The 22,986-nt window shown below is 45.8% G+C and overlaps 1 protein-coding gene across 1 annotated transcript in view; it reads right to left on the reverse strand.

Annotated features, from left to right (window-relative positions):
- The window catches only part of LEPROT (leptin receptor overlapping transcript), a 48,048-nt gene extending 29,180 nt beyond the window's left edge, over window positions 1-18,868 (reverse strand). The window contains exon 1 of the mRNA XM_078668987.1: window positions 18,696-18,868. Coding sequence (XP_078525113.1) covers window positions 18,696-18,711 — 16 coding nt within the window. The 5' untranslated portion in view covers window positions 18,712-18,868. The remainder of the gene's footprint in view (window positions 1-18,695) is intronic.
- Window positions 18,869-22,986: the final 4,118 nt, after the last annotated feature.

Consider the following 22,986-nt stretch of genomic DNA (forward strand, 5'->3'; position numbering starts at 1 on the left):
ACATCATGTAAAATGGGACATACTCACTTCAAAATTCAAAAACTTTTATGTGGAAGCTCTAAGGTTAATATATCACATTATAACACTGCACTGAGAAGAACTTATTAAAATTGACAGATTTTAAACATGGACTTAGAACTAACCATTCCTGCCCCAGCTCCCTCCAGGGCAATAGTACCATCAGTGAACTAAGAAGCAATACCGTTTTCATGTGAGCCCTGTATGTTTGTGGTTCAAATTCTTATAGGCAGAGCAACATAATGGTCTATTAAATCAAACAATAGGTTTTGTACAGCCCGTATAAAAAAAACACAAATTTGAAGATGCTTTCAAATGGGATAATGAAGACAAGCATTTACAATGCAATAGGTCTCGCATTAGGAAAGTTTGAGCTATTGGTATTGTAAATGACAAATTTTTTATTTATGTTTTGTTTTTGAAAATAGCTAAATTAATAGCTATGTCATTTACAATGCTAATAGTTATAACTTTCGCAAATGCGACACCTATAGCATTTCTAATGCAATATGTGTTGTATTTACGCGACTTAGATGTATTGATATTACAAATAACAATGGCTGTTAATTTTTACAAATAATTAATACTTAAATAAGTTATTGTAATTTATAATGGCAATAGCTTAAACTTTTGTAAATAACTTTTGTGAAGATTATGTTCAGAGTATTTTATTGTGACGAAAATCCAAGAACAGAAGTGAAAATTTAACATCTTTTTGTTACATTTGTAATAAAGCTTGAAACATTGACAGAACATATTTGAACCAGTTGTTGAATGGTTGCACAGAGGGTGTGGGGGTGTGAGGGTGAGGGGGTGTGAGGGTTAGGGGGTGTGCAGATGAGACGCTGTGTGTTTTACTTGGTAGGGCTGCTTCTCTTTTGGGTAATGTAAGAAGGGCAAGTCCAAATGTTCTTTCTAGGACATGCAAGATCCTCATGCCCCCATGGCATTTGCTCGTTCATTTGTCACATTCATCCGCACCTGATGCACTGCCTCATCTTTGGGACTAGATACCTTAAGACACTGAAATCTGATGTTCAGTGGTGGGGCAGGTGGAGCGCAGGCGGTGTGTGGCGGCAGCGGGGGATTTAAACATTAAAATAAACAAGTGCATGGGTGGGGAGAGGAGGCAGGGGAGGACGCGTGTGCATGTGTTGGTTTTGTTAATGCTAGAAAAAAACAGCTAGTCCCTTTATATTGCTTAGGAGGCGGAGGGGGGGTTAAAAGGCCAATAAAGATGATAACGGACGAGAGGGGAAATGTGCTGGAAGGGGTGGAAGAGACGGAGGAGAAAGGAGGACACGAAGGGGTGTAACGTGAGAGGGGGAAGCAGACTAGGAGGAGGTGTAAGAGGACTGAATTAGCAAATGGACTGGAAAACACGAGCACACGGACGTACCCTGCGCTCTGACCTTGCTGCTGTGCCCCTGTTTGGCGGAGTCGGTGCAGGAGCTGAGGGCGCCCAACAGCAGGATGTTGGTGGCTGCATGGCCGTGGCGGGAGCTGCCCTGCTGCAGCCCGCCCGCCATGCTGCATCTTCCCCCTCCGCCTTCCTCCAACAGTCCTCAGCGCCGGCGCATTTTTAGCTTTCTCAGCTGGCTTCCTCGCTCCCCGCGGGCAGGCTGATTGGATAGAGTGTGTCAGAGCCACGTCCGGAAGGAGGGACAAAGGGCCGGAAGTCTCGGGCGTGGCTATCATGTAGTGGCCGGAGCCGAAGGGAAATACACGGAGAGCCCCTTAGGGACCGTTAGTGTGCGACCTAACGGGATGGGGTGGGGGTCGGGGGGTAAAAGGGCCATCCTCACGACCTTGTCATCCCATAACAACGTAATGCGCAGCTCCTGCCCTCAAGGCTATCGCCTTCAACTTCTGCCGCGGCTCACAGTGGTGTTTAGGAGTTCATTATTATTATCAGTGGTGCGCGGCGGCGGCGGGCCGGCTGGAAGACCTGGACACGCTGGCCACAGTGGTGCGAGCCTGGTAAGGGGGGGGGGTGGTGTTTGCCTGTTTGCCTGTATGTCTGTGTCTGTGTCTGTGTCTGTGTCTGTGTCTGTGTGTGTGTGTGTGTGTGTGTGTGTGTGCCTGCCTGCCTGCCTGCGCGCTTGTGTCTGTGTCTGCGTGTGTGCCTGTGTGTGCGCGTGTGTGTCTGTGTGTGTGTATGTATGCATGCATGCATGCGTGTGTAAAAAGATCCGATGACTGGTGGGGGGATGTAAAGTGAAAGTAAGCAGCGCGCGTGTGTTTCAGTCTGTGTGGTGGCAGGCTGTGTGCGCATGCGTGGACGGAGGCGACGTGCGCGTTCGCGTACCCAAATCCGGCCGCTTTCAAGCTCGTAACACCCTCTTGTCCTTCCTCCCCCCGAGACAGACAACATTAGGTCTCCAGCTGGACACCTGCATCCTTTGGATGCAGTTTACCAGCTCGACCTAAAAAAGGAGGATCTGTAAAATCGAATATCTGCCTAAGATCACACAATTTGGTAAAGTGGGTAAGATGCTTTCTGGTTTCGCTTTATACAAATCTGCCACTAACTGGAAATCTGTTTATCCTTTCTAACCTCAAATATTAAGGCTTTGTTTTTAACTCTTGTGCATGAGGGTACACCGAGGATAGCAGGCAAAACCCACATGAAAGCTCGGCTCGTTATGGGCTCAAGGTTTCAACTGGACCTCAAGCTGAGCGAGAGCAAGACTTCTGGCTTGGACCTGGCTCGAACTTTCAGCAGCTCACCCACCTTAAAATATAAACAAACCAAGGTCATTGTGGTTTTGGACGAATGCTTTGGATTTGCGATTTTATGCTCTCCCTTGAACTGCTTCTGGTACAAAGGCAGTACTCGAGCCTGTCTCCTTGCAAGAGTGAATGGCATAATTGCCTTGCTAAATGCAGGTTAGAGCATTTTATCAAGAAGGTTGAGCAAGGTGATGTGTGAGACAATCCATCAGAATTTCTTACAAGGCAGGACAATGCAAGAGTGAGTGCAGCTGCTGATAGGTTCTATAGATCGGCAACCGTACACGAGGCACCGCTGGCAATAATGATGTTTTACGCAGTAAAGGGTTTTGGCCAGGTGCGGTGACATTACTTATGGGCTTGTTTAATTGAATTTCAAGTTCCGAGGGAATTTATTAAAGTGATCAAGGTCCTCCATGCTAAGAACTCAGCCAGGGTATTTGTCAATGTGGCTTTAACAGGTATATTTAAGATCAGTAGGGGCAGCAAGCAGGAATGCCAGCTGTCCCCCTCTTCTTTTTAAGGCTTTTGCGCACAAGCTAAGAGAAGAACCGGCCATCTCATGGCATGTTATTAATCAGGACAATACTGAGTTAATGCTCTGGAATCAGGACCTGCAAAGTAACCTGGTGAAAAAAGAAATAAGGTATCTGGGAGTTAGGGTATACCGAAATTTGGATGTGATTTTTTATAAAGTGTTTAGCAAGATTAAGGCTACTCTCAATAGGAGGCAAAATATATCCTTGACTAATTATGGCAGAGTCGATCAAATAAATATTTTACCAAGAGTTTCCTTTCTGTGCAACTGTATTCCTCTCATTTGACAAAAAATTTATCCAGAAAATACAGTGGGATATTGTGAGAAGTTGGCCTGGTATATGATGTCCACTTATGTAAGTAGGCACCCTGCACCAGTCCAGACAACCCTTATGGTGATTTAAGAAATCTTAGACAACCTTAGAAATCTCTCCAAGTGATAGCTGCAGAGAGCAGCCTCCGGGCTTAGTCCACAAGGAGTGTAAAGCAGCTTGTTTTACCAGAATGCAATCTTATAGTATAGATTAAGTGAAAAAGAACCACACAAGGTATTTATAAATGTATGTATTTATTATACATTATTCACTTACACATACAAATATCTCCTACCCAGAGATATGCACAAAGCACACAATACTTTGCAAAGAAACACAGTAAATAGCACAGAATATCGTGTGGACCCCACGGGGGGACCAAACGATATACTAGGAAAGTGGTATGAGAACTACAACTCGGATCAAAACAATGTCGAGAGGACGTACAAGTGCTGGGGACCAAATGAACCACCCAAGCTGAGTGACAAGGAACCCCCCAGAGAGTGTGTGCAGTGTGGAACCACGACCGGGTGCTCCGTATAAGTCTATGTGTAAGTCGCTGTTGGATTTTTAAAGATTAAGGACCCTTCCCAGTGGACCCTGAAGAAACCCTGTGGCAGACAGAAGGTTGGACAGCCACCTCACCCGCGGATACCCTAGTACCAACGTTACCTACACCAGGGAAGCCGGGTGCATATGTGTGAAGTGGTGTCGGAAACCACTGTCGAACCCAATGGAGAACTACAGTAAAGTGCCGCTGCTAAAGAAGGAGAAAGTGTTCGGTGGAATCCGAAGGTAGATTCAAGTTGAGAGCTGCCTGCAAGCAGGGGGGACAGAGTCTATGCCACTCAGTAGTGGCCAGGAGACTTGGAAGACTAATGCCCTCCGATGTCGGGTGTTTTAGGAAAGTTGACGATGACCTTGACTATGCAGCTGTGAGGACCAGGCAGAGCTGAGGGAGACTAGGATCCATGCACGAGCTGTCCCACGAAAGATGTTGAGTGCTGAGGAGTCGGTGTCCAGTTGGATCACCAACAAACCTTGGCTAAGGCAACCAACGCAGGAGCTGAGAAAGGAGCAACGTCAGGACCAGCAAGGTCCAGGGGACTCACCACAAGCAGGGGAGTCAGGGCAGGACTCGAGCAATCAGGGGAGCCCAAGAGAAGCAAAGATGACCCTCAAATGGACCCACAGGCCGGAGGCACTGGTGTTGCAAGAGGACCTCAAGCAGCTCACCAGAAGATGCAGGCCACGATGCGGTGTGGCCCAAGATTCTGGTCACTGGAGATGCTTGAGGTTGGGGCTACTTGGAGCCTGAAGATGTCCTTAGAAGGAAGCAAACAAGCCTTTGCAACTTCAAGTTGACGCAGTGCACAGGGGTTCAGTTATTGCAGCCCCCACAAGGGATACTGGCCTCAAACTTGGTGAGAGGGCAGGGCACGCCTTGGGAGCTGTGTAAAACCACCACCTGTGTTGCCGAACCTTACGGAGTCCAGAGGAGTTCAGGATCAGCGGACCGGTCAACCTATTTGCGGTGCCTGCGAATGCAGGGATGTGACTCCTTCACTTCAAGGGATATTCCTTTAGGTGACTTTGATGCTCACAGGCCTTGGAAGGTTCCTGTATGGTGCACAGGCACAGCCAATGGAGTAGACTGGAAGAGAGACTAAATTGAGCCCAAACGAAGTCCAGAGAGCCCAGACGGTAGAAGAAGTGGTGTCTGATCTGAATCTTGTCCCACGACGAATCTAGGGACCCACCTACCGGTAAGCCCTTAAGTACCCTAGGAAAAGAGTTAGAATGATTCATTGAACTCTCCCAGGGCAGGGTCTGGACAGTGGAGATGTTACTCCCATGTCCTTTGTCCAGTTTCGCTTCAAAGCGGGAGCTACTGGTTTGAACTGGACTATGCATGGGACACCAAAAGTGTCCCTCATGCAGACTGAGTGGCTCTGGAAAGAGCACCCACCCTGCCCCAATACACTAAATCCTATTTGGGAGGTGGTCACACCTCCCTGTGACAGGATACCTATTGTTATGCCTTACCCTGCTCAAGTTTGGCTCAGCAGCAGCAGGGCAGAATCGTGTCCCTGGTCGGCACCAACCATTTTGTGCTGTCTAGGTCTGGAAGACTGCTACCGGGGGCATGAAGAGCCTAACGGAGGTATGATTCCAAGCACTGGAAGAACCCTCCAACACTGTTTACGGTATGGGGGTATGATTCCAACATGTTTGATACCAAACATGATAAGATTTGTTGCAGCCAGTTTTGAGATGGTCATTGCATAATTACGATGTGCCCTTCTATATAGTATATGGCTGCTTCACTGACAACCCGGGAGAATGGACTCTGTAGGCTGTAGGGATGTCCTGCTCATGCAGGGGCACCCTCTCACTTAGACCTAAGCACCCTGCCTTCAGGATTGCAAAGGCCTGCTATAAGGGTGATTTATAGGTTTTAAGTGCAGTGACCCTAGACATAGGAAACCTATATCTTCAGTAAGTGGTGCTAGCACCAGCTTACACAGGCTGCAATGGCAGGCATGTAGTTCCATTTGGAATGGTCTCCCATGGGTGGCATTATGCATGCTTCAGCCCATGAGGGACCTCTGGGATACCTATGCCCTGGGTACCTTAGTACCATAGGCGAGGGACTTCTAAGGGTAACCTTGCATCCAATCTGGGATGTACCCAAGTACTGAACATAACAAGTTAGGGAGAAAGCAGATAGACTGGAGTCCTGATTAGCAGATTCCCAGTCAGACTAGTCAGTAACAGCTTAGCACCAGGCAAAAAGTGGGGGTAACCACGCAGAAGGATCCTACTATCCTACAGATATTTACAGTTCTATATGGACTTTCAAAGAGGCCAGGATTCCTGGAAAGAAGTTATGAAGTAAACTAAGGAAAGGAGGTCTGCAACTCCCAGATGTTCAATTGTATTGCATGGTATTTCAGTTTGTCATTGAGGTTTTTGTTAAACTTCCAGGAGGGAGAAAAGACTGATAAGCACAGATGTTTAGGGCTATTTTCGAGACCCAGGGGGTAGAGAAAGGATTCCTCTACAAGTTTGTGGACACAAAGCACTTATACCTAGTATTCTACACTATCTCCAATATGTGACATCCCCGGGTACTCCGGGTTATTTGAAGGATGGACTTTGTCCCCAGCTTGAGGTTGTAGGGTTAGAAAGATGAGGCGACTTACGTGAGGGCGTTGAGAGAAGCTAAGGAGAATTACAGGTGGTAAGTTAACTGAATTTAAGTGCCTTCAATTATATCCCTCGATACAAAAGGGGATGATGGACGGAGCGTTTGAGCAAATCAAACACTCACCCCCAGTCAACTGATCTGGGTGTAATCCATCAGCAAGCTTTGTTCGCCCTAAGTGTGGCAGGGTATGCTCAGACGGGAGTCCCTTGCTCACTTGGCCACTGGATTCAAGATAGCCTGGCTGATGAGGATTATGAATCCGAAACCGGTCCCAGGATGCTTGTTTCCGGTCCATGGAAGACATGGCTTGGCAGTTCGGGCTGGACTGTTCCCATGAGGCACAGGGTCAGACTGATTTGCATATAGCCATGTTTGAAATGGGGTGGCTGAGTGGGCTAAAGAATGGTGATGGATTAAACCCAGATCAGTTGACTGGGGGTGAGTGTTTGATTGGCTCAAACGCTCCGTCCATCATCCCCTTTTGTATCGTTCAATTACTTCCCTCGACATCGACCCATAGGGAGATCTTTGAAGAGACTCAGGACTTTGAGCTTACTTTGATGTCTCTGAAAACATCCAGATAGATCGCTGAATGGTATGACCTGATGTGGCGAGCAGAGGATGAAAAAACTTCACCATCTCACAATTTTTGGGAAGGAAGATTGACTGATGCAGATATAGAGGAAGTCTGGCATGCATCTTTTGGTATGTGATATTGTGAAACCGGCTGCATTCAAAAGAAATCATCTGTTTACATTACATAGGGTATATTGGACACCATATAAAATATGTAAGCCTCCAGGGAGGCAAGAATCTAGGTGTAATAAGTGTGAGCTTCTAAAGACATATCATTTTCATATGTTAATGGAGTGCCCAAGATTAATGTTTTTTAGGATAATGTTAGTGTGATTCTTACCAAAGTTTTGAGGAAAGTTATTTCAGCATGCCCTCTGCTTATTTTCTTTGGATTACAATCAGAAGAGTTGGTAGATAGGGAGAGTAGAAATAAACGGAAGCTTAGGTTCTACCTAATACTATTAGCCAGACGTATGAGCTGTAGAAAATGGGTTGAACCATTGTCTCCTGACCACAGAAAATGGATAGCATTGGGAAAGAACACTTGTATCCTCGACTCGAAATACCAGTCTTAACAGAAAAGAAAATGACTGGTTTCTAATCATTGAATGGTTTAGTTCCCGGTCCAATGATTACAACACTTTTACTCTGCTGATGAAGGTTAATATTTGCAGAGTATGAAGGCCCAAGTGCCCAGCCACGAGAGCAACCGTTTTCCATTGCTTGGTGGTAGGGCGTAGTGGCTATCAGAATTAAGGTGATGAGGACAAAGAAAGAAAGAATAGAGTGAATGGAATAAATGGTGGGCATTTCTTTTCGGTTCTTTAGGTCTCGCCTATGCAGCGCATGGGCTGCATAGGCAAAAAGACCTTTAGCAATCGCTTTGGCTTTTCAGCCAAAAACGTGCATGGCTTCAATGGCAACGCGTGCACGTGTGGCGATTCACTTGCGGGAGCGCGCGGCGCCATATGGTAGCAATTATCGCTCCTGGCGCTGCTCGCAAGTGAAACGCTTTCACTTTTGACAGCACTCCCTCCACTTGTCAGTATGAAACTAGCCTCCCCATTATGTCCTGTTGCCTTCGCGCATTGAAGTTGGTGACAGTCGGGAGCGAAGCAGAGGCCGTCGCCTTTGGAAGATCTTCTGCCAGGAGGAGGGAGGTAAGGGTCGCGTTCAAGAACCTCTTGCAAGGATTGGGATAAGTCTATGTGCCCACTTCCGTCTCTCCCATCCACCCTTTCTCTTCCCGTGGCGTCCTGTCTCTCCTGCCCCAATCGTAGTTTGTGTTGGTCGCATGTTATTCTGTCACGTTCTGCCTCCTCGGGATACCCGCCCCAGTCTCTCTTCCTCTGGCTCCCTTTTACCTCTTGCCTAATGCCCATCTGTTCTGCCCTTACTTCACTGCCCCTTGTAACGTTACATCGTCAACCATTCGCCACCCCCGTATGTTGCTCTTCAGGCCCACTGTGATCAGTTGTTATATTGCCTTTTCCGTGCACCCCCTTTTCTGTGTGCGTTTTTAGTGCGTCCTGTTATTACAGCCATTACCGACAAGGGAATATTTAATGAATCACAAAAAGCACTGTTGTCTGGCACCCTCACTTTCACTTCTCTCACAATGTATTCCCTTGTTTCTTTTCGAACCTCTAACGAATGCTGTTTATAGCAGTGCCCATAAAGTCTTACTTGCTTACTCGTGCTGATTTTTTGTCTTTTATCGTTACTCTGACTGAGTAGGAAATGCTGCCCACATTTAATGAGACTTTTTTTTTTGCTATTTACGTTTTTTTTGTTGCTAGAGGCCACTTGAAATGGGTGACATAATTTTTTTTTAATGCTGCCCCTAAATGCCACCCACAATCATGGGTCTTCATTGCGGTGAACGTACCATGTTTTTCTATACCCCATCTTATTTGCTCCTCTGTGTATGCTGAATGATTAAAAGTCTGAGTCGGGGATTGCCCGCATTTCACCATCAGTTTATTTACAGATGGCAATGTGGAGTCAACACTAGAAAATCCGCTGAACACCTAGTAATATAGTCCAGCTCTAAAGAGAACTAGGGCGTTTGTTTTAAATAAGAAACAGTTTGTATGATTAAGTGTATGATAGTGTGACAACTCAACAATTAGATTTAAATTATTATTATTATTATTTTTTACCTGGGCGTTTCCCAGTTAAGGCTGCCTACATAATCGAGCAGTGCAAACGAGTCTGTAGGCCTGTGTGATACTACACCACCTTGACTGGTGTCAAAGGCCTAGGTAAGGAGTTGGCATGCCCATCCACAAAAGTGGTAATCCTATTAGAGACACTAGTAGATTCCTCAAACCTGGGTTCTGCAGGGGACATGCTGAGGTATAAAAACATTTTTTGTACAGCTGTTCCTCTAGACAAGCAAATCCTTGAGGTCTATTCTGCCTAACGGGAGTGGGTTCAGTGGTATTAGGCCCACAGTGTGTTGCATGCATGCTATTGACTGAGGAAGTAAGAGTACCGACTTTATTTCGCTTTGGCATTAACCGAGGCCTTTTGATTTCACTAAAATCAATATTATATAATAGCTAGGGTGTTTCATCCACCCCATTCATCCATTTACCTGTTATTGTGTCATTCACATTTTATTCCTCACCCTACAGCAGGGTGCAGTATATCAGCCCACATTAGCCATTGGCTAAATTCACTGTGATTGACTGCATACTGTCCTTTTTCATGGAGCACATCCACACGCCTAGCAATTCCCTACAGTATCGGGGAGTACTAAGATGACAATGTGTGCTCTTTGAGACGGCAAACATATTCTTTTTTGTCATGTTTGGTTTACATTGACAAGGGCCTGGCAGCAAAAAACGTCTGTCAAATCAAAACAATCTCGCACAGCCATCTCAGTGTATTTTGTCTGTGCTGTTTTTTGGGAGGGGAGCTGTACTGGTGGGCAATGAATGGGGGGGGATTACAAGTTCATGCTTGTGTAATGGATGTGTATTTGCTTCTATTTTTAGGGATATGTTCACTGTGTGCCGTTGTTGCGGAAGAATGAACTTTCGAAGGGGGAAGAATGAATGCCTGTTGATGTGCTAGGTTAGTGAGTTCACTGCGGATGTATTTGGAAACTTGTCTTTATTTGTACTCTTAATGTGCGAAATATTAGCACCTGCTGTTATCTTGTTAGTGAGCTGTTATGTGAGTACCCACAATTGTCTGGTTGAGATGTTCAGGAGGCTGAAAGATGGCATGTGTCATTGGTATGTTTCTTAAGGATGAAAATAGACCTGGGTTTGTGTAAGCGTCCTAGTACTTTTCAGTGTTACTTCATAGGGTTGTGTGTACTCTTGGGTGGTGTATGACCGTAGATTCTCACGGTGTACTCCTGTTAGCTTTTCCACTGGTAACGGAGCAGCACTTAGCTGTTGTATACTGTTATTGCGTCTTATACTTTTTTTATTGTTAAGCTCAGAGGTGTTGTACTTGCTATTTATTGTTCCTGTGCTTTGGTTGATGTTTTTAGCACTTTTTTTTGTTGCGAGGGTATGTCCCAATCTTTGTAGCTTCACTGTCACTATGCCCTGCTAATGTAGCGAAGGTTCCATGCAAAAAGAACAATTGATGGACAGAATGCTGAAAATTGTCAAAACGTTAACCCAGTACTGAGATTTGTTCCTAAATTTATTGTTTTTGGCTCTCCATGCCATTCCAGTTGAAACCCAGCCATAAGCAAATGTTATGTTATGTTATATATAGATTTGTATCGCGCACTGCTACTCAAGAGTGTCCTGGCGCGTTGGGGGAACAGTGACATCGCAGACTAGGGAGGCTACGCAGCTTGTTTGAACATATATGTTTACAAGAGTTTTTTGAAGGTGGTTAGTTCCCTCGTGTGTCTTAGCGCATCAGGCGGAGCATTCCACATGGTAGACGCTTTTACCGCCAGGGACTGACCTCCCAGGCGTGCTCTCCGGAACCCAGGGATTACCAGCCGCCTTTGCGCAGCGGAGCGCAGGTTGCGGGTCGGGAGGTAAAACGCAAATCTAGCACTCAGGTAGGAAGGGCAGGGACCATGTAGGGCTTTATGGGCTAAGACCAAGGATTTAAAGCGCACTCGTTGAGCAACCGGGAGCCAGTGCAGGTCGTCCAGCTGTTTGCGGACACTTAGTCTCCTTGGGATGTCAAAGAGGAGCCTGATCGCAGCGTTCTGCACAACCTGTAATTTCCCCAAGAGAAAACCAGGAGTGCCAATGTAGAGGGCATTAGCATAGTCAAGGCGTGAGAGTATGAGCGCCCTGGATATAGCCTCCTTTGTTGCGCGGGGAAGAAAAGGGAAGAACTTCCTGAGGGCTTTGAGTGTACCAAAGCATGCTCCTGAGAGTCGTGTGATCTGTTCGCGAAAACTCAGGTCGGCTCCAAACCAGATCCCCAGGTTCTTGGCTACACCACAGTCCCCTTTAGGACAGGGGAACCCCTTGGGTCATAGGGCTTCCCTGAATGCCACCGGGAATTGGCCATATAGGAGTACTTCTGATTTGTCCTCGTTGCATTTCAGGCTTGCCTGGGCCAGCCATGCAAACACCGAAGATAAGCAACGCTGAGCCTCATCCGTCTGGAGGTCATCACCCTTCCAAGTGAAGAGGAGCTGGGTGTCATCGGCATAGGCCATAATTTTGGCACCCATCCTCTCCGCCAGATATATGAGGGGGGTCAAATATACGTTGAAAAGCAGGGGGCTCAATGTCGACCCCTGCGGGACCCCTGTGGCCACATCACTGCTGGATGAGTGAAAGGGGGGCATCCACACCTGTTGGGACCGGTCTTCCAAAAAAGCCTTAACCCAGGCAAGGGCCATGTCCGTAATACCAATATCCGACAGCTTGGCGAGTCGCTGGAGGTGGGGTACCATGTCAAACGCGGCAGAAAGATCCAACAGGATCAATGCCGCCCCCGTCCAGACATTCTCGGATGGCCTCCGCGATCTCCACCAGCGCTGTCTCGGTGCTGATTGATGTTCTAAACCCAGATTGAGCAGGGTGTAGTGCCCCGGATGATTCAACAAATTTCTCCAGCTGTCTGAAGGCCACCTTTTCGCACACCTTGGCCAGGGCTGGGAGTAGAGAGATGGGGCGGTAGTTGGACAATAGGAGCGGGTCAGCCGTGGGCTTCTTGATAAGGGGAAGGAGTTTAGCGTGTTTCCATTGTAGGGGCATTATACCTGATTGACGTGACTCATTGACCAAGGCCCCTACTACTGGTGCGATTATTTCTGCCACCCCGCTCAGAACTCTCGCAGGGCAAGGGTCCACTGGTGACCCTGATTTTAAAGATTTCAAAATGGACAGAACGTCCTTCTCTTCTGCTCGATCAAAATGCGTGAAGAGCTGGCTCGGCATGTTGAAACACTGAGCCGGCAGCAGGGTGGAGAGATGTAGTTCCGGAGTTGGAGTCCGTAGACTTGCCTGGATTTTGTGGATTTTATCTATAAAAAAAGTAGACAACTCCTCGCACCATTCAGAAGCGATGGGGGCGGTGGATAGCTCAGCCACCGGTGACATAAAGCTGCGAACAATAGCAAAGATTTCTCTACTGTTATTGTTAGCGCTGGATATTTTGTCTGCAAAAAAGTTGCCTTTGGCTTCTTTAATGGCAGCATAATATTCTCTTTGGGCGGTGAGAAGAGGAGTCTTAGCTCGAGGGCAATACTCCAGGCGCCAAGCCCGTTCCAATTTTTTGCAACCCAGCTTCAATGTTTTTAGGTGGTCAGTGAACCATGGTTTCGATGGGGCCCCATGTGCGACCACTCATCGAAGGTTGCGGGAGCGAATGGACGGCTTTGCGAATCCATTCCGAGAATCTCTCTACTGCACTCTCTAAGTTGGAGGCTGTGGCGGGGGACGTAAGAGCCAGGGCTGTGGCCAGGGCTGAGAGGTTGATCTTTTTCGGGGGAGGGCCAGGGGTTTTCCCTCCAAGCAGGGGGGGGCTGCAAATGTCCAATGAAAATCTAATCAGATGGTGGTCCGACCAAGTCACTGGCCGCGGAACCCCCATATCAAGATCAAAGTTAGAGCAAACTAGGTCTAAAAGGTGGCCACAAGTGTGGGTGGGATTGTGCACCTGCTGAGTAAGGTGGGTTCTACAAGTGTATATTGAAGTCGCCTAGCAGCAAAAATTTAGAGAACCTGAGCGCTCTCTGGGTAATGACCTCCTCAAGAGATTTGATGAAAGTGCCTGGCGGACCAGGAGGACGGTAGATCAGAACCCCTCCCAGAGTAAAGTGTGGGGATAAGGCTAGGGAAAACTCCAGCGCTTCGCCTTCAAAATTTTCCCCTGTGCACTCCTTTAGAAGTGCCCATCTTTCCCTGAAAATCACGGCGATGCCGCCACCTCTGCCTGACTTACGATCTAGTCTAGCGATCTTATACCCCGTGGAGTCGCTAGTTCTATCACCGGAGCCATGTAGCCATGTCTCCATAATAAACAGAAGATCTAGCTTCTCATCTACAATCAGCTCATGTACATCTTCTGTATGTTTAACCAGTGAGCGTGCATTAATAAGGGCTGCACGAATGTTAGTGTTGTATTCAGAGCGAGAGGAAAAGGTGGAGGCAGGTGAGGATGTCTTGAAATGAAAGCGGCAGAAGGGGCAGGTTCGTGACCTAGAGTGCAGTACATCCCAGTGCTTATTGGTGTTACATAGATTGTAATTAAGCCTAAGCAAGGACTCACGTCTGTAGCATATTATGTCGTCCCTAGACCCTGCCTCATTAGAGCCAGCGTTTCTGGCCCTGTGCGCTGTCGGTGCGCGGACGGGCGCAGACGGGCTTACCTTTGGAGCACCTTCGGCGCGCCCGCTGCACGCTTTTGCTGCGCGCACGGGGACACATGTGGTTATATGGCATGTTCCCCCGATAAGCTGGACCGCTAACCACGGCCCAAACTCGGTTCGGGACACAACCCAAAATGGCGCCTCGCCCTCCACACAATCGGCACAATCAACCGCGGTGGAACGGGGCGAGGGAGGCCACAGAAAGGTAAAAAGTGCTCTGGCAGTAATGTGATCTAAAACAGTATTATAGCTGGTGAGTAACACATTTTAAAAATAAATCGACGCCAGCATCTAAATCATGCTAGCGCTGTCAGCGTAGTTCAAACAGGCTCTGAAATGGTTTTGGGAGCCTCAAAAGTAAAGCTGCCCACGCTGTCACAGAATCCCCAGTGGACTACAGGAGCTGCCACCACCTGAATGATCCACGGCGAGCCCTGCACCGCCTGTCGTTATATGGCGTGCTCCCCCGATAAGCTGGACCTCTAACTCCGGACCAACCTTGCTTCGGGACACAACCCAAAATGGCGCCTAACCCTCTACACAATCGGCACAATTAGCCGCGGTGGAACGGGGCGAGGGAGGCCACAGAAATGTAAAAAGTGCTCTGGCAGTAATGTGATCTAAAACAGTATTATAGCTGGTGAGTAACACATTTTAAAAATAAATCGGCGCCAGCATCTAAATCATGCTAGCGTAGTTCAAACAGTCCCTGTCCCTGCACTTATGCGTGCAGGGACAAATCAGTCTTGTCCCTGCACGCATAAGGAAAAGTCCAGCCCGAACTGCCAAGCCAGGTCCTCTTCATGGACTGGAAACGAGCATCCTGGGACCGGTTTCGGGGTATTACCCTTTCATCAGCCAGGTTAGCTTGACTCCAGTGGCATGGAGGGCAAGATAACCACGTCCGGGGTCTGGGAATATCCGTCACACTTGGGTGACAAATGCAAAAAGAACAATTGCTTCACAATGTCAAACATTCACCTCAGTACAGAGATCTAGGCCTAAATCCATCATTTTATTGCTACCCTTGCCATTCCAGTTTTAACGGTCCATCATTTGTGTCTTTTGTAGTGAAGGTTCCATGTATGTATGATATTTTGCTTTGAGTGTTGAGTGATCTGAATTGTGAGGAGCATTTGTTTTTTTGACACAGTCAAAGGGAAATCCCTGGAAATACTGTCTTTTTACTCACTCTCACGTATATTATGAATCACATACATCCAATGATGTCTGATTACACATGTAAATATTGAATTACCACATTAAAATGTAACGTTTACAATCTTATTTATTTAATTATATAACATGGAAGAAAACGTTATCCTCCACACGTAAATTAAAATTCAGAAAAGCTTCCTGAAAACATACACAATTAAAACATTGTCAAGTTAACAATACATAGCCTTTAAAACAAATATTCACAAAATCGCATTCAATGTACACAACTTAAATTAGAAAATTAAAAAAACCTTTTTGTTGCAAAATTACAGTACATCAGTTGATCACAATTTAAAACATAAAAAAGACCTAATCATCACAGAATCACAGTACATCTGTTGATCAAAACCCCTTTCTATCATTAGCTTAGGATATTCTCGCTATGAATATAATAGATCCAGAAAGCCTTTTTTATTTTGTTCTATGGGTCACAGTACCAAGAAATTATGGATATCTGTTATTCCCTGGACTTTTCTTGGATTCTATTTTCAAAACAGAGCGTCAACGCGTTTCGGTGTCAAAGAGCATGGATATCATAACACCTTCTTAAGGACAGGACAATTCTTGGGGTCATCGTTTCCAACATTTGTGGTATCCTTCTCTAATTACTCCTTGCCCTCCTTTCAGGGAAATGCGGGGGAGGGGGACTTCTTTTGGGTTAAACTTCTAACCTTATGGCTGATGTGCTTCAGGTTCAAAGTCAATCTTAGTCATCTAAAGCCCGAGTGGTCCTTCCCGGTCAAGGAAAAACTAGGCAGAAGCACGGATACACGATCCAGCAGAACACTTCCAGTTCAAGGAGAGTGGGACGTTTTTACAGTGGAGAAAGATCTAAAATCACTTTATTCCTCGTTGAGAAATAGGACCTGTTCATATAAGCAAATCCCAAGGCTCGAGATATCAAAAAGCCTGCAATAAAGAAGAAAATAAAAACAACAAAGGACTAACGTTCCATTTGTAAGAGCCCAAAGGTCTAACCTAACCCGAAAAGATACAAGAGGAGAATAACTCTAGGAAATAAGGACCACTCGGGCTTAGATGACTAAGATTGACTTTGAACCTGAAGCACATCAGCCATAAGGTTAGAAGTTTAACCCAAAAGAAGTCCCCCTCCTCCGCATTTCCCTGAAAGGAGGGCAAGGAGTAATTAGAGGATACCACAAATGTTGGAAACGATGACCCCAAGAATTGTCCTGTCCTGAAAAAGGTGTTATGATATCCATGCTCTTTGACACCGAAACGCGTTGACGCACTGTTTTGAAAATAGAATCCAAGAAAAGTCCAGGGAATAACAGATATCCATAAATTCTTGGTACTGTGACCCATAGAACAAAATAAAAAAGGCTTTCTGGATCTAGTATATTCATAGCGAGAATATCGTAAGCTAATGATAGAAAGGGGTTTTGATCAACAGATGTACTGTGATTCTGTGATGATTAGGTCTTTTTTATGTTTTAAATTGTGATCAACTGATGTACTGTAATTTTGCAACAAAAAGTTTTTTTTAATTTTCTAATTTAAGTTGTGTACATTGAATGCGATTTTGTGAATATTTGTTTTAAAGGCTATGTATTGTTATCTTGACAATGTTTTAATTGTGTATGTTTTCAGGAAGCTTTTCTGAATTTTAATTTACGTGTGAGAGGATAACGTTTTCTTCCATGTTATATAATTAAATAAAGAAGAAGATTGTAAACGTTACATTTTAGTGTGGTAATTCAATATTTACATGTGTAATCAGACATCATTGGATGTATGTGATTCATAATATACGTGAGAGTGAGTAAAAAGACAGTATTTCCAGGGATTTCCCTTTGACTGCGTTGTCTACTGTACCCTGTTCCCTGGAACAAGTGGGGTCTTCTCTCTTCCCTTAACGCATTTGTTTTTTTGAACTATTATGTGGTACCCTCTTTCACTGATTATCAGCACATTGTATTCATGTAAAAATATATTTCATAACATAAAGAAAGATAAAATGATAAAAAGGGAACAATGGAAACTTAAGTGAGGACTCTGTAGGTGGGAGAAAGGAGGTAGCCTGGAATAGAAGTAGTAAGGCAAAGGGAGAGCAAGAGGTAGAAAGGTATGTGTAAGTATAGTGGACTGGCAACAACATAATGGGGCTAGCTGAAGGTTACTCCACGTAGAGCTTAACATTTGAGTGTTGATTCTTTGTAGTCCAAACCTATTGTGAGCAGACTCCAACATTCTGCTCCTGCCCTAGAATTTTATTTGCTGCCTTTTGGGTATATATTTTCAGATTTCTGAGGGTGAGGTATCTTCTCACCATTGCTTCTGATGTATCTTTTACATTTTCACTAACGCTGACCATAACTGGAAAGAAGCATTGGCATAGCCAACAGGTCTCGCTTTTGGGACCTTTTAAGTATTTAGTTATGCAGCACAATATCCTTGGTGCAACAACATACACTGTTGCATGGCTAAACATGTATAAGGTCCTAAAAGCGAGACCTAATGACTATGCCAATGCTGGTTTAAATCCTGCTGTAAAGGTTCATTATTAGGTGTCCCGGCTTCCTGTTATTTATTTTATGCATTTCGGTCTGTACTTATCCATATATATTTTTTTGTTTTGTCACCTGCATTTATACATATGTGCGAAAAAATAGATCCGCAACTGGTATATTTTAACATTTATTTAACATTTATTTAAGGTACACTAGCACTTGGGGTGCCTGATGACTTTTGGGTGTATACATGATTTCTTTTGGTGTCTTCCAGGGTTGTGCAAAAGAGTAAATTCTGTTTGCAGTACGTGGGTCCATGACTATGGGACATGGAGTAGTCAAATTCAATGGCCCGTGGGAACACAAGAAGGGTAGAGGCTTTAAGTCTCCCCAATGAGCTGAGGAAGCTGTCATTTACATGTTTATTTCAGTCTCAGTGGGGACTTTGACCTATAACAGCTGTTACTGCGCTCACTTCGTCAAAGGAAATGATGTCATCTTAGCATAACCTTCACTTCAAAGTGTACGTTTCAGTCAACGATGAAATGTAAAACTTTTATACACACACAAACGTGCACAGTAATTAACGTGCATGTTCATATAAAAAAATAACATACACGTCTATGCACTTGTTTCTCATTGAAAAGCAGCAGTAAATGGATTAATAAATGAGCCGACAGTAAAAAAAAAATGCATTTATAAACACTGCATTTGCTATAATAAAACACAAACGTAGGACTCCAAACATTGTGTTAAGCGTGCATACTCCTGCAAGAGCCAACCCCTGAAGAGAGAAAAGTTACCTTTCATTCCAGCCATTGTAACGCTTCAGTACATACGAAGGAACAGCCTTTGTTAGCCACAGTATCTCTTCGTTTTACAGGAAACAACAGAGGAGAAGATGTCCGTCTCCCGTAACACGCAAAGCACTGGATACTTTCACGTAACCACGTCCGCGGCTAGGCTGTAGTTCTCCGAGTCAGGGGCGAATCCGGCTGTTGCCCGAGAGCGCCCATTGGTTAGAGAGACGCGAAGGGGCTGGCCCGTGGAGCAACAACAATAGAGCGGAAGCTGGAGGTCCGTCAGACACAAACTCTACGTCTAAAGCGAGATTCAGACGCTACTCCCCTCCCTGAAGAGTAGCGTCTATCCGTAATCCATAGCCTTCCTTTTAAAGGTGGGAGTTATAACATTGAATGCATGAGAAGCGAGGAGGAATGGGTTTGTGCACTGACTGATCGTTATGCTTTTGAAACAGATATAGTGGAAGCAACTGAGGATTGGTAACCAACACACAAATTAGTAATCAAATGTAAATATACCATGCTCCTCAGTACCATGCTGTAAAAGTAAAGTTTAGATGGGCCAAAATAACACGTACCAAGAGCTCAGCTCTTAAATCTAAGGTCAAGGGACAATCGATATTTGCCCGGCGGTATCGCCTCTTTAACCCACGAATTATTAATCAATGAAGAGGCAGGCGCTGGAGACGGGAAGGCAGGAAACAAGGTTTATTCTCTCCAGAGGAGAACACATCAGTTCAAACAGCAGGTATCGTTCTGAGGTGCTCTAACCGCATCTCTGAGGCCTGGCCTCTTATACACGGGTTTATTGCTTTATTACATACAACACATTCTTGGCAATGCTTTGATGTACGGAAAGACATTCTCGGAATCCCCACTCCAAGCCCGTTCCCACACACATATACAGTAGAAGTCCCCACCCCGGTCGCAACAGGTGATGATTATCGCGCAGCGGGACATTCCGCCGATTCACGGAATGTGGGGGGTTTGATCGGATCTCATAGGGTGGGGGCTTTGATCAACTCGGGGGTCCTTTGATGAGGGAAGCTTTCTACTGTACGGGGAGGGGCAACAAACAGTATCGGCAGAGCTAGGTGTCGGCCTGGGAACGAGGAAGACAAACGGGCACACAGGAAAAGGGGATTTGTATCAAAAAGGCCTGGGACCATGAAAGGAAGGAAGGGAGGTGTCGCGCCGGGGACAGGATGGGGTTCTGAGGCAGAGCTGCGCTGAAGAGGGGTTTATGACCCAAGGCATGTGCGAGCGGGGGTTGTCAGAGTGTGGGCTTTGTGAGGGAGGAGGGCTATGCTGGGGGCCAGTGGCATGCAAAAGGGTTTGTTCTGATCGAGGCACCTAAAATGGCGGGTGCGCACAACAAAAAAGTGTGGCATCAGGGGAAAAAGGCAAGATGGCGCAGATAATGTTTACCAGACCGTACTAATTTTCCACAGTCCTCCCTTTAACATATCCAAGACATCTTGCTGGCCTATTTCCAATTCACGTCGACTGTGGTGATCATAGGAAAAGAAGTAGGTACCCAGGTGAAGGAGTTATAAACATTACATTTTAAAATCTTCCATCTTAGGAGGTGGGTCTATCGATAAAAAACTCGTTTACAGGAAAGCCATAGTAATGCAATAACAGACAAAGATGATTCTGTAGTGAGAGCATTGGGTACATTTCATAGCTGCTTATAGTCGTTCGGAATGTAAATTGATAGGTCATTACATATGTGAGTTCTGTTCATGTTTGGTTGGAGCATAATTAATACAATGGTGGCTGGGAGAGAAATGAGACGTAGTAGAAACGATAATTGAGGGTGTCAATGTTCGAAGTTAATGAGTTCTCAGCATTCTTTGTCGTCTTTTGTTGGCGCTGTGGAGCACCGGCGGTGGAGCTACAGGTCCAGCTCTATTCTAGGTCCCGCGTTGCAGGGCACGACCTTTTCCTCGTGTTTCTGGTCAAAAAGGTCCTTTTCGCCCTGTGTCCTTTGAGTTGATTGTCAAAAAAGGGTTCAGATGGAAGAAGAGTGTGTAGTCCATAGGGTAGGTCGGAGAAAAAAGGGGGGGGGGATGGAGCTGGGCCAAATCGGGAACAGACCAGGGGGGCGGAAATTTCAGGTAGGCAGGCTCATGACCGAATTCAGAGAGCGGGGACTTTCCGGCACACGTTGAACATTGAGCAGGGGCATCAGGTCAGCCCTTTCCTCTCACTTTGACGGAAACAGTGCCTCGTCCTGCAACTCCTTTCTGTCGCGGTCTCGCCTTGGCCGATGTCGCAGATGTTCCACGATCTGTAGTCAGGCCACGTGCTCCCACATCCGGTCCTTCTTTCCTCCGACAGTCGTACCCTTAAATGAGTTTGAAAAGACAGTCTTTAGAGAATTGGCAGAGGAAGGTAATCACATAAGTCTATTTCTCTCCCAGCTCCAGGCAAAAATGGAAACGTCCGTTATATTAGGGTTCGCAACTAACATATAAATGATTGACGATGGGCCTGCTGGATTTACTATAACTTTCCTTCACTGCTATTTCTTTGGTGTTTGTTGGTCATGGGACGAGATCTGGCACCTTTTATTTCATTACAGTTACGTCAGTTCTTTTGACGGAGACCCACCTTCTTAATACGAGCCTTACAAAGCTATACCGTTCTCCAGGGCTTTATATTTAAAAAGGGTGCTGTGTGCTATCACCATGGTCTGACAGGTATCTTGCTGAGGGACGAACATAGGCTAAACATTTTTCATTCTATCAATGCATCCTGCCTAAACATTTTCGCTTTCAACAGGGTTCATTGCAATGATTTCTTCGCTTCGGTCTAATTTTTAACTTTGTAAAACATCATTCTGGTTCCTACGTAGCCTCTTACGGCCTGACTACTTAATTAGAAAAGACAGGGGTCTTATGGGGGTAAGGGCGTAAGTAGACCCATCTCTTATGACCGGGGGTGAGGGACAGTTTTATAACCCTCGTCTGGGGCAGCTGATACGAAACAGGGGGCGTTCCGGGAACATGAGGATGTTTCGATCACCTTTACTGTTTGGGCATTGCGACAATTCGGGACGGGGAAGGTCGCGTTATCTGAGGCATCTTTTTATAACACAGGAGCCGCTGACATGTAGTTCCCTTATTTCGGGTCAGATTAGGGAACCTCAGTCGTCTTACCTGTCCTTTCCCTAATGGCCAAATCTCGGTTTCATCAATTTTTAGCAGAAAGGAGAGGTAGTGACACGGCGTCAGGGTGATTTTTATTTAGGATAAATTTTGAGCAAATACTTGTGGTATTTGGTGCCAATTGGGTGGTGCACTAGGGGTGGCGGTTTGCCAATTTAGGTGCTAGTCGCTCGGAAGAGCGAGAGAGAGAGAGAGAGAGAGAGAGAGAGAGAGAGAGAGAGAGAGAGAGAGAGAGAGAGATGTGCAACAACAGGCTAAATAGTACACGTGCGACATGGGGAGTGACCGTGCATTAAGATAGGCTATTCAGCGCGTTATATAACATAAGACATTACGGGTCTGTGTTAGAATTTTGAAAGCATGCAGTTTGGGATGGACGAGCATTAGGCCGGGTACAGGGGACATGCATCGAGTAAAAAGGGCACCATTGTGTCGCATTTCTTGCATTCTAGGTCTTTTAACCAGTTAAGTCAACGCGTCAGTCATACACAAACATCATATCATAGTTTCGGACATACGTGACAGGTGTCCATTCACGCAACACGGATCAAGGGTGATCGCTTTCATCATGTCATACAATTTATTGGCTCTTTTGGTACAAGAGCAGTTTGTGTGTGTGTTTAGGTGCCACCAGGCAGTGTTTAGTCCGCTTCGGGTATCAGACATGGCGAGGCTTCAGATCTTCACCATACCTTGGTCGTGATTCCGATGTGGCCTGCAGGGGGGGAAAAAAGAGGGGAGGGGAGGGGGACAACATTCGAGCATATCAAAAGCACGGGTACGAAGGTCTTTTACTTACCTCATACTCGTCTTATCTCCTCGGGATAGAATCCCTGGCGTTGTGGTTTCTGGAGCCAAGGGGGGGGGGGCAGTGTGTCCTTATAGGCTGTGAGTAGGAAAACGTTAGAGAATCAGAAGCACTTAGCGCGAGGTTTCTAGTTGGTAGGTGTATTTAGCTATCGGGGTCCTTAAATCTCTTCCAACGCTGTGATGTTCTAAGGTTTATCAGCTCTTCGGTCAACTCTATTCCCTAGTACCTTTGAGTGTCGTATCTTTATAATATTATATCATTTACATCGTTTCACTTTACCCATCCTTTATATTCCATTTTTTACACC

The sequence above is a fragment of the Lissotriton helveticus genome, chromosome 1_2, assembly GCF_964261635.1.
Source record: "Lissotriton helveticus chromosome 1_2, aLisHel1.1, whole genome shotgun sequence".
Lineage (NCBI taxonomy): Eukaryota > Metazoa > Chordata > Amphibia > Caudata > Salamandridae > Lissotriton > Lissotriton helveticus.